Below are 12214 nucleotides of genomic sequence, written 5' to 3' on the forward strand. Positions count from 1 at the left end.
TCCTTATATAGACTCCTATTACCCCCCCACCCTGTCCCGATTTTCCCATTTGTTGTCTGGTCACCCTATCTCTAGTCCTATCTCAATTCTCATTGGTGTCAATGTGAGATTTGCCTCTAGGAACATATGATGAATATCACAGATTTTTAGCAGGTAAAACTCATAGCCCAACTCCTGGAACTAGCTTACAGTCCGAGTAGCCTGGCTGTACACTGGGTATTTCCTCAGGGTGTTGGAGGGCAGGAATCCTCTCACTCGAAGCCAGAGAGCCCACCACAACTGCAACTACAACGTCAAGACTACAGCAGCCCAGACTGCCATTGGTCTCCCTTACCATCCTCCCTGCTATAGGGGAAAATGGTTGACTGGAACTATATACTTGTGGATCCCTTGGCCCTCTCCTGATTTATTCTGCATGCTGGGAGTCAGTGAGATATAGTGGAATACAGCTCGATAGCCTGTAGGAAGTGTGGACCCTCTGTATCGCCAAATCCTGCCCTCCTTTTCTCCCCTGAGAGAACTGGTCTGACTTAGGTGAGTCAGAGCACCCCATAGCCAGAGAGGAAGATGCAGGATTTGGCCCTCTGCATTACTATATACAATGCACAAAGAGTACTGCCCTGACATTCGACTCCTGGATTCATTACCTATTTTCTGTATTATGTTGTTTCCTGAAATTGAAAAAGCCATACACAGGAAATGCAATCTGGACACACAGTACATATATACATTTTTGTAAATCAAAATGAAAATTATCCATGCAAGACAAATTACTTAAATTACATTTTTAATGTATGTCAGATACACAAATACAAAAAAAAATGTTATGAACATTCTTTTATTTACTTAGTTTAACTCTTCAGTGAACAGAAGTACATCTATTAATAATGTTTTGCCCTTTTTCCAGGTCCAGCCTTAGGTCAAAACATCATCCATGTCAACAGCAAAAAAAAGACTTTTCCATCCTCTCCGCCGCCCCCCTCCTCCTCCACCACACTCAGAGTTTGAAAAAGGAAAAAAGGGTTGTAAAAGTTTGCTAAAAGTATCTACAAGATAACAAATATTACCATCCAACTAAAAGGATAAACCCCACTCCTGGAGTTGGGGAAAATGCCACTGGTCTCTGATCAACATCTTATAATATGCTGTATGACCTCTGGGAAGCTTGCAGCACATATTTTAATTAAAAATAGCTTTCAGCATGATCTGTATTTGAGAGGTCTCCTATAGAATGTAAGCTCTTCAGGGCAGCGACTTTCATATAGTGACTTGCACAATGGGGCCCATTCTTGGTTGATCTCTAGGCACTATTGTAATAAACATGATTAATTATAACAGTAAATAATCCATGAAACTGGCTATTTTCTCTGTTCTGATGAATTCTTACTATAAAAAGTAGTTGATTGATTTTCATTCTGGCAAAAAGTGCTCGACCGAGAGCTCTGATGCACAGAAATGGTACAGCACAAGCAGCCTTCTTCACCACACTGCCTTGCCAATGTGCCTCTGGCCTGCCAGGGCTCCCTGCCAGGGGATGAATGAGTTCTGTAGTTCAGTCTGTGCATTAGGAGACACTGAATAGTGTTCAGAGGGTAACAACATTCAAACACTACAGAGCTGTTCTATATATAAACTGGTGACCTAAAGATGAAAGGCTCTTCTTGCTATTACTGATCCATTGAGTCAGCCATTCTGAAATACAACTTAAAAGGTGTTTAATAAAATAATAGGCATTTGGTTACTTTAGAGATACCAAATGGAAGATGCTTTTTAATCTTTTAAAAATGATTCCCATTTGATACTTTTACTTTAAAACCAAACACAGAAGTAATATCTATTTTACCTTTACATTCTTTCCATGGTCCAAATTCTGCTATCCTTACTTGTGCAATAATCCTACTGAAGTCAGTGGGTAAATCCTGGCCCCATTGAAGTCAATGGCAAAACTCCCATTAACTTCAATGGAGCCATGATTTTGCTCAATGGGACTATTCATGTGGTTAAGGAAGCAGGATTTCATGCTATATGTAACTTTCACTGACTTCAGTATGAGTTAAGTGAATGGAAGGACTGCAGATCTGGGCCCTCTGCATACGCGTAGCTTCCACTATGAGTTGTGAAAGAATAGAGAAAAGTACAGATGCCTAATTAACTTATTCCAGTTCCAGTGATTAGATTTACAGTAAGCCTTTCACACTGCAATTATGGGGAAAGATAGGGAAAGAGTTTAGATTTTAACAAATAAAATAAAATATATGTGCTGTAAGTTTCAGAGCAATATATACATCATTCTGATGTGTTGGAATTTAGTCTAAAGTCTGGTTACTGAGGTAGAACAACTTGAACTGATTTCAAGCTGTTTAAAAGATATTCTGCAATTCAAATAGAGAGAGGTGACAACCGCAGAGCAATGGACTTCTGTTTTTATGTCTCTCCAGACATTAAGGGCTCATCCATCCTTACCAATTGACTTCAGTAGACTTTGGATCAGGCCCAGAAAAACAGGTATGATTCAGTGCTACGTGCTAAATCAATTCACACCACATCCTGTATTTGCAATGTACGGACATAAAAGCTTGAAGTTGCACATGCTGTTGGAATAAATATTTATTTCAAAATGGCCACCTACAAGGATTTTTAGATCAAAATTTTGGTTTAATGAAGAGAAAAATATAGTTTTTGGTAGTCTGTCAATAGGTTAACATGTTGTTTTTTAAAAAATATTTTCAGATGGCATATGTATCTGTCGTAAAAATAGTCTGCACTCTGAATCTTTTTACCATGGATCCCAGAAGGTTAAAACATTTCAGAAGAAACTAATATCTAGGTCAATACAGTATTTTTTTCTCTCTCTCTCAAAAAAAAAATCTTGATAGTGTCATTAACATGTTATCACATCAGCTGTTTTTTTTCAGTACTGTGCATGCCATCAGCATTTTTGACTAAGGGTCTATGGCAAGTAGTTAGCAACTCTAGTTAAAAACTGAGTTTTTAAGGTCACTGCCATGAATAGCAAGTGGAATTAGTAATTACTAACTGCTTATTTTGAAAATCTGCCAAAAAGGGCCAAATATATTTTCTTTACTAGAATAAATGGACTGGCAGGTTAGAATACGCTGCTGCTATGGACACCTAAAAATCTCATCATTTGTGTGTGTGGTATCCACAAAACAATGCTATTATAGGTATGATAATTACAAATGTGCCTCATGTATGAAATTCTCTTCTATGCAAAGGGCTTGCACAATAGCCTGTGCAGCTCCTAGGCATGTCTTGAAACCTAATTAGGATTAAGTGGTGTATAGGCCTTGTGTAGGATCTCTGCACAGGAGGTAGATTTTTCAGAACCCTCAGGGTCCTCTTCAGGTTTAAAGCTGCTCTATTGAGTTTTCTGAACTATGACAAACTTTTATTTTTTGTACAAGAATCTCTCCACTAGAACTCAGAGGAAAGAGGAGGAAGTGATCTGGCTGTGTTTAAACAGGATTCACTTTTGGCAGTGCCTTAGAATGGGTCCTTAAAGAAAGGGGTAGAACACCAAAGGGAGAAGAGTCAGGGGCAGGGAAGGAGACAGGCAAAGGAAGAGGGAAAGGCAAAGAGGTTGAGGAGATATTTATGTAAGCTTTGGATCCCTGTAAGCTAGGCTATACATTCAGGTGTTTCTGATTAAATCACTATCCAGGCCCATAGTTTGGCATCAGGACCCCCTAGCCCTGCTCGCATTAGTCTTGTCATCCATAAATTCCTATCTTTTATTTTATGTAAGCCAACAGCGTAGACTGATTGTGTTTGGGCATGCACCATATGTGTGGCATTGTAGTGTGACCAGCGTAAAGTAAAATTCACCATAAATAGCAAATATAAAGTAGACTCACCAAATGTGCTTATTGATGGTGAATTTTTATTCTATTTGTGGAGCAAATTCCACAGAACTCTTCAGTGCTTTTTTCTTTAAGACTAATTTGTGGGTCTGAATGTTAAATGTGTTTCTCTGTAATGTTCCTGTTAACTGCTGTGTGACTAAAAATTATCTACAGTACCTTCAATACACACAAAATATATTTGCTCTAGCTGAATTATATCACTAAGATGTGCTAACAAACATCCATGTAATCAGTTATAAAGAAATAAAAACGAAATAGTGCTTTTATATTTCTTGTCAGTAAAACTAATTTTTCAGTGTCTGAAGTGCTAATAGAAATCTGCAGTAATGTCCACTTTTTGCTTTTCTTGGTGCTTGTAAGTTACATTTTTAAATGTAGTTGTTGAGCCTCGGTACAGGGGATTTGTTCCCTAAAAAGAAAAAAAAAAAGAAAAAATGCTAGTAAATTAAATATAATTTTTCTTAAATCTGCCATTTGACCATTGACTCATTTGCACATGTGTGTAGATGCAGCCCATTAACTTTAATGCTACCTCTTCAGCTTTAGAGCAGTGTGGGTCACCATCATGTAAATGATTCCTGACCTGATTCAGTCTGGTAATGCAAACCACACACAAACTCAGTAGTATCTTTTATTCCTTATATGTGGAAGTAATGTGCTTATTGCTGCATTACAGAATATAGCACAGTAAATTTGTCATGTGCAGATCCATTGAAGATCATAATATGGCATAATTATGATCAGTCTACACAGAGTATAACAAATCAGTCCAGAACTAGGAAAAATGTAACAACAAACAAACCTGTCTCCCAGGTTAAAAAAACAAATCTAGTCAAACAGTATGTTGTCAAAGATGTAGTTAACCATATCTCTTACATTATTTTCATGCAGAGCATCATGACTGGATCGTTCTAGAAGGAAAAGACTATAAAAAGTGTTTTCTATAAAGGGTCATTTAAATTGTTTATGCTGCCACCATTCCCCTACTTGATCTCTGCAGGCTACTCAGATGAAAGGGTTGTTCCCCTGGTCCCTTGATAGCAGATGTAACAGAGTGGCAGATCAGTCTAAAACTTCCCAGTTGTAATCACATATAACTATGAATAATCAATCAAATGATAGATTTATTATTTCTGGCACTCAGAACTATGGGCCAAGTAAAAAAAGCAATAGATGTGTTTTAAAATGATAGTAAGAACACCATGTACATTTATTATAGAATGAAACACTTTATATACAGAAGTCATGCATCAATACCCCTTCAGGCAAGTGTGCTTTGCTGGTCTGCACCTGTGGAATAAGATCCCTTCCAGTGGTATCAGCGGTTTTGTGCTATCTGAAACTACAGATATCCTTATCCTTGCCTTGAGGATTACAAAGCTTTCCAAGTTCTTAACACACAGTTATTTACCACCCACAATGAGCTAGAGCACTCCTTCTCCCCTTGAGGCCAGTCCCTCACTGAACCACCTTCCTTACGTAGGCACCTAAAAGTTGCCTTCAGATGGCATTTCTGCTTTCAGCATTGACACTGAAATGTCACTCCTCAATGTTCCCCATCACATTGCCGAATCCTTCAAGCAGAGTGTGTCTAATTACACAGATGGTATAATTATATTTTGCAGTACAGTTTCCTGAATTATTTTGGGGGGATTTTTAGGCAAATTCTCTCCATTTCCCCCTACTTTCCCCTCATTCTTACAATCTTCGGGTGAATCCCCCATGCCCACCCTAGACCCACAGAAACTGGCTGGTTGCAGCTTTCTCAGCAGCTTGTCAATGTTATTATGACTTGAACTCTGGTCAGATGCAGCTACTTGGAGGCGAGGTGTCCTGACTCTCATACTGTTTCCCTCTGTGGTCTCTAGCAAGTGCCTTAACTACCTCAGTTGTCTGTGAGCAAAATGGCACTAATAATACTTTCCTACCTGAGGATTAGTTAGATGATGATGGAGAAGTGCCTTGAAAATGAAAAGTGCTAGATAAGTATTATTCGGTAATGCATATCCGTTCCGGCTTTAATTAATTACCAACCCATGTAAATTCTCAACATGTTATTTTCTGTTTTAGATTTTTTTAAAAAGAATCACAAAGTTTACACCTTAATTTCAATTATGTGCTAATCCTAGATAAAATGTTCTGTAGTCACTTTGGGAGGAGAGGGGGATGATTCACCATTAAACTGCTCAGTTAATTATAAAGATAGTACTCATTTGTCAAGCCTGGTTTTTTTCTATAAAAACACAAATTTGTGCCAATTAGTGTATGCAATGTATATTAACATGAATTTGTTCATCGCTTCTTTTAATCGTGTTTAAACAAAGCTGTAGCAACTCACTAGTCTGCAGTTGATATTGCATGTCTTTTCAGGTCTGCTGGTTAACCCATTTTTACTGCTATCAACACAGTGAAATGTCACGTACACCTCTACCCCGATATAACGCTGTCTTCGGGAGCCAAAAACTCTTACCGCGTTATAGGTGAAACTGCATTATATCGAACTTGCTTTGATCCGCCGGAGTGCGCAGCCCCGCCCCCCCGGAGCACTGCTTTACCGTGTTATATCCGAATTCATGTTATATCGGGTCATGTTATAGCAGGGTAGAGGTGTAACAGTTTTCTGTTTGAATAAAAATGTTCTCGCAAAATGCTGCTTTTATTCTTTTATATGCAAGTAGTACTAATGAGGCAGTTAAAGTGTTTGTTGTATAGCAACATTGACATTACCATTATTTGGTCATGCAGAGAACTAAGGGGGAGTAGAGCTGTACAGAGTGTGGCTTTGGCTACAGAGGGAGATCAGAGAATGATCAATCAGGACTCTCCACTGTAAGCAAGTAGTGTGTGGGGGGGGAAGATAGGGGATGGATGGGGCAGGGAGTGGGTCCACCACGCTACTCACCAGTCAGAATAGCTGGTTGAGTTCACAGGGTGGGGGAGCAAACTGCACTCCAAAACAGGGGTGAAGTAACTTACTCCCCATCAGAGCAAGGGGAGAACTGGAGTGGAATTGTAATTCTGAGACATAATTCTTTGCCTGACCTTTTCTTGGAAGGGCACAGTTGCACCCGTCCCTTGCTCTGGGCTCAGCTTAATGGCTCAATCTAGCTCAAAGTGCTTTCCAAACTATGCTGTGAGCTGCTGAGTGCCTTCAGTCTTCACAGTCAATGGAAGTTGAGGATGCTCAACTCCTCACAAGATCAGGCTCTCTGATTTTGCTTACCCATGTAGTACAGGCATTTCTGGGGTGAAATGCATCAGCTATTTAAGAGATGAGCCTAAATCTTGGAACAAAGTTCACAGCTTACACCTAGCTCCATAACATAAGAACAGCCATACTGGGTCAGACCAATGGTCCATCTAGCCCAACATCCTGTCTTCTGATAGTGGCCAATGTAAGGTGCTTCAGAGGGAAAGAACAGAACAGGTAATCATCAAGTGATCCAGCCCTGGTCGCCCATTCCAAGTTCTGGCAAATATGCCCAACATAAACATCCCTGAACATGTGGACAGTTCAGATCCAGAACCTTGACATTTGGGAGTTTGGTTTTGCCTGTTATAGAACTTTAAGGGTACACAGTAACTCCACCAAATAGTTTAAGACAGGAGTGAGGAATACAATATCTGAGAGTACAGGAAGAATTTAGATAAGCAGAATGTAACTGGAATTTGGGCAGCTCACTTCACCCCAACTCTTGTAGAAGGTTCCCTGGGATTTTTAATATAACAATATGTCAACTCCAAAGCTATGCACTCCTTTCAGAACAAAACCTGAAGCAATGCAGAAAACCTCTGTGGTTCCAGGCTTTAGATGAAAATGAGGCTTCTTTATCTTTTACACAAACTTTTAGCCGAGGTTCAGGATCCTGAGCCTGAGATGCAAGTAAACCTCAGAATGCTCAGATGGCCTCCCACTTCCCCAAGAGGTGTCTTCCCACCACAGGCCTGTGACCTTTCATTTATCTGTTGTCAATCTTCTTGGGGCATGGCAGTGGCTTCCCCATCTCCTACTATGGGCAGCTGACAGGCCTTGGAAATACCTTCTCTCCCATTTTCAGCAAGAGTGGTGGAATTTTATTCAGCTCTACTGTAGTCAGACACTTCAGACTGTACCACGTGGTTAATTAGGGAAACCCCAGGGATTTTCAGGGCTAACACTAGGTATGTTAATGCTGGTTTGCAGTGCCCTTTGTCTGGCCTCACTGATTTTCCCTTCAGAAGCTTCTTTATTTTCCCTCCTGATGGCTCTTCTATTCCTTCACCTCCCTCTTACCAGCCTTGGCTAACCAAAGGCATTGTGGAAACATTCTTGGAGTTAAATTATACCTATGTTTCTTTCTCAGATGCTGGAGAATATGTAGTGACTAGTCCTGCTGAAGTGTGTCAATCATGATGCTACTTTGCTTAGTGTAGCTTTGCCTTAGTCAATGAATCAGTATTTAATACATCATAATACATTAAAATCCCTTCCACTCTTCTCTAGAAAAGCTTATGAACATATGCTTCCCAGCCTTTTTCATTTAAAGACTATTGCAAAAGAGCAAAAGTTCCAGGCAGAAGGAACATGTGATATTTATGGGAACAGGATTGTGCCTCTAATCTTAATCAAACTATTTACTAATAGATGCATATAAAATTATTCATTAGATGCCCAGCTGTTCGTTAAAAAACCAACATCTCAGTGCACCATATTTGTGTGTGGAAGAAATAAAATGAAGAATATTGAAATCCATCTATTTTTCATTCATTCCTAAAAACCCATTACAATTTTAATTTATAGCATGCTATATAGTGAAAATCTACTGACACAAAAGCATGGTTTGGGAAATCTGTCCAATTCCTTTATTACTTGAGAGCCATTGAGCCAAATCATAGAGACTTGTATAAAATTAATGCAAGTACATACCGTTTGCCATTTGGCCTTTGATCTTTCTGCTTCAAACTTGGCAACCTCTTTTCGGTCTTGAAAAGAAACTAGCAATTTCCATATACAAAGTAGAAAAATGCCAATCAGAAGGATAGCAAGAGAAACACCCAACATTATCATTGGAATGTTTGGAGGTTGTGGGCAATCTGTAGAAACAAAGCAAGCTATGAGTGTTATTTACAAGTATAATTGAAAACAGCTGAGAAGAACCTGCTGGTTTTCCTTGCTGAGTGTTGCATGTGCCTTTTCTTTCAAGTTCATGTACCTTTCCAGACCCTGAATACGAACCCAGGAATTCAAAGTGAAGCTCAGCTGAAATCGTTTTATCTGAAGCCACCATTTAGCTTGGGTTTCCATGAAATTCAAAACAGGCTTACGAAAAGGTTTGAGAAACTGGCCCAGAAGGATTATACTGCAAGAGTAAAAAGTATTCACTATGGAGGTTTCTCATAGCTCTAATACAAAATTAACTAGATACGGATTCTCTGGAGTTAAATTTGGAACACCAAAAATAAAAATCCAAAAGTGATTTTTCCAAAAGAAATGAGAAAAGTGGTTGGTTTAGTGGTAGCATGAAGTCTCACAATAATCTCACTTCTTGGATTTACAGCACTCAGGCATATTGCAGAGGGAAAGATGCTGACTAGATCGTCGGCAGTTTAGTGGATGACTACTAACACAGGGAAACAGCATTGGTGAAATGGAGAAGCTAGGGGGAAATGGCATCTAAAAAATAAAGAAAAGCAAGAAAACCCAAGATTCCCCTTGAAATGCCTCAGATGTGGGACTGGGATTTGACTCAAATAAATAAGATTAGAGTTGCTCGGAAAAAGTTACAACTGAACCATTTTCCATCAGAGAATGCAGCTGTCGAAAATAGAAATGCTGGGAAATCATGTCAATTTTGCAGAAAGTTCATTTAGGAGAAAAAACAAGGGAAAACGTTCAGACAATGTTGAAATGTCTCATTTCAACATTTTCAAGATGAAATATTTCAATTTTTAATTTTGAATCTTTTTGTTTGGAATTTTTAAAATTCAGTATGATTTCTTTATATTACAATATGTAATGTAACATTTTTTAAAAGTGATAATATCAATGAAACATTTTGATTTTGTCTAAACAAAATGTTCTGACTGATCCAAAATGATTATTTTTCTGGAATTTTCTTTCATGGAGAATTTTGAAATGTTCAGGTTTTGGGCTGATTCAGAGTGAAGCCAAATTTTGAAATATCAAAATTCTGTGCGAAACGGAATTTAAATTCTTCACACAGGTCTAAATGAGATATAGAAAAACTTCCGCTGTTTTCCAATGTCTGTTGCCATAATGTAAATAGTATTGCTAACCTAGCTCCCACTAGAATCCATTGACTTCAGTGGGGCAGGACCAGACCCCTAGAAACTACACTGAAGGTGCTTTGTCTTGGGCTCCATTGATTTGAATATACTCATAAAAATACAGACATGGTCTTGCGCATGTGAATCCAGTCAGTTCTGAGTTCTGAACAGATGTCACTTTCAGCCCTATCTGAAATGGTCATGTCCTTTCCATTCAGTGACCAAACCTCATGAGTAAAGATGGAGTGAAGGTAAGCTGAAGTATTGGATAAGGTGATACTGCATCAAATCAGATGCCCAATTTTCAAACAAAAGCACCTAAGTAAGACTCGGAATAACACACTTGATTGCTCAGTTTGGCACTTCAGTGCATAAATGTTCATTATACACATCTGGATGCTAATTACGAGGGTCCAGGTGTGGGATTTGTAAAGTTTGTTAGGGTACCTGTGTTTAAAAACAGGAACTAACATCTTTGAACCAGACAGAAGTATTCTAGATACCTCAGTTTTGGAAATATTTCACTTTCATTTCCATGATGAATGTAAGTTGTTACCATGCTAGAAGTTGAATACTACTTTTTAAATGGTTTAATTTTTTTTTCTTTTTGGTTCTATAAAGGCTAGCTAGCAATCCTAGGTCGAATATGGGCATTTTAGAATAGAAAATCAGTATTATTCTGGGATAGATTTTTTTTCTAGAATTCAACATAATAATAGGTTTGTAAAGCCCAGAGGGCATGTTCTTTTTGTCAGCTCTCAAATAAAGGATCATTTTAATATTAACCAGTATTACTCATAAAAGTCAATGAAGGTTACTATTTTATGAAATTTGCTGCTGAACCATGGCCTGGTGACATTTAGAATTTGTTTCAGTGTGGCATAATTTACACAGATTTTATTTTGCATGACTATTTTGATTGATGTTATTATGCAACTCATTTTGAGAGGTCTAGTTTGAACACTGGATGAAGGCATTAGCTGTTCATGCAGACTGAACTTCAGATCCATAAGTGAAAATGAGCTTTTGAGCGTTCATGGTGTTCTCATCTTAGTTCACATTTGCATACATCACAAAACCATAGCATAATTGTTCCTCTACTTGAGACAGGCCGGGAAGTGGAACAGCAGATTAGAATTTAGGTTTATTGTCAGAATTGTGTGGGGAATGCTGCAAACCATTTGCATGCAGTATGCCTGCGGTAAGCTATTTCTATCAGTCCTGATCTTTAAAGAAACACAGTAAATATATTTAATAAAGTGACTATCATACAGCTATGAAAATATTTTATGATCTTGAATCTGGGGAGTGCAGTTTACACGTGTAGACCTTCCATCCTTATTGTAAAGCTTTGCTTCAACATTCTTTGGTATAAAGCTACTGTATATAATAGCACACTACTATTATTAAACAATAATATTCTTACAGGAATAGCTGATTATTTCCAGTCCAATCCCTTTAATTCCTGACACAGATACTGCAGAAACACTGCACACAGAATTAATAAAGATGATGAGTGGCTGGAGAAATTTTCCAAACCTCAAGTTATACTGCCAGAAGGAAAGCAAGCATGTGCAGTGATTTCCTTAATGATGTAACTAACTTTTAGAAGTGAGACACTGGGTGTGTCTAGGGTTGGCATGCATCTGCTTTTTGACTGGAATGCCCGTTCGAAATGGGACCCTGGCAGCTCCGGTCAGCACCACTGACTGGGCTGTTATATATCCAGTTGGCGGCACAGTGGGGGCCCAGGGCTAAGGCAGGCTCCCTGGCTGCCCTAGCTCCACGCAGCTCCCGGAAGCAGCCACCAAATCCTTGCGTTCCCTGGTGCATGGGTGGCCAGGGAGGCTCCGCACGCTGCCCCCGCCCCAAGTGCTGGCTCTGCAGCTCCCAGCTGACTGGGAACCGTGACCAATGGGAGCTGCAGGGGCAGTGCCTGTGGGTGTGAAGGCAGCGCAAGGTGCCTCCCTAGCCACCCATGTGCCTAGGGGTCTCAGGGACCTGATGGCTGCTTCCTGGGAGCTGCAGTAAGCGCTGCCGGGACCCCATACTCCAATCCCCTG

General features: G+C 39.3%; 1 protein-coding gene across 5 annotated transcripts in view; it reads right to left on the reverse strand.

The window, feature by feature from the left end:
* Positions 1 to 770: 770 nt before the first annotated feature.
* The window catches only part of ITGB6 (integrin subunit beta 6), a 66577-nt gene continuing 55133 nt past the window's right edge, over positions 771 to 12214 (reverse strand). For all 5 annotated transcript variants that reach the window (XM_005309421.4, XM_065560705.1, XM_024114793.3 and 2 more), the window contains 2 exons: positions 8791 to 8957; positions 771 to 4293 (listed from right to left, as the gene is read on the reverse strand). In XM_005309421.4, coding sequence (XP_005309478.1) covers positions 4192 to 4293; positions 8791 to 8957 — 269 coding nt within the window. In that variant the 3' untranslated portion in view covers positions 771 to 4191. The remainder of the gene's footprint in view (positions 4294 to 8790; positions 8958 to 12214) is intronic.

This window comes from Chrysemys picta, chromosome 11 (genome assembly GCF_011386835.1).
Source record: "Chrysemys picta bellii isolate R12L10 chromosome 11, ASM1138683v2, whole genome shotgun sequence".
NCBI classification, from domain to species: domain Eukaryota; kingdom Metazoa; phylum Chordata; order Testudines; family Emydidae; genus Chrysemys; species Chrysemys picta.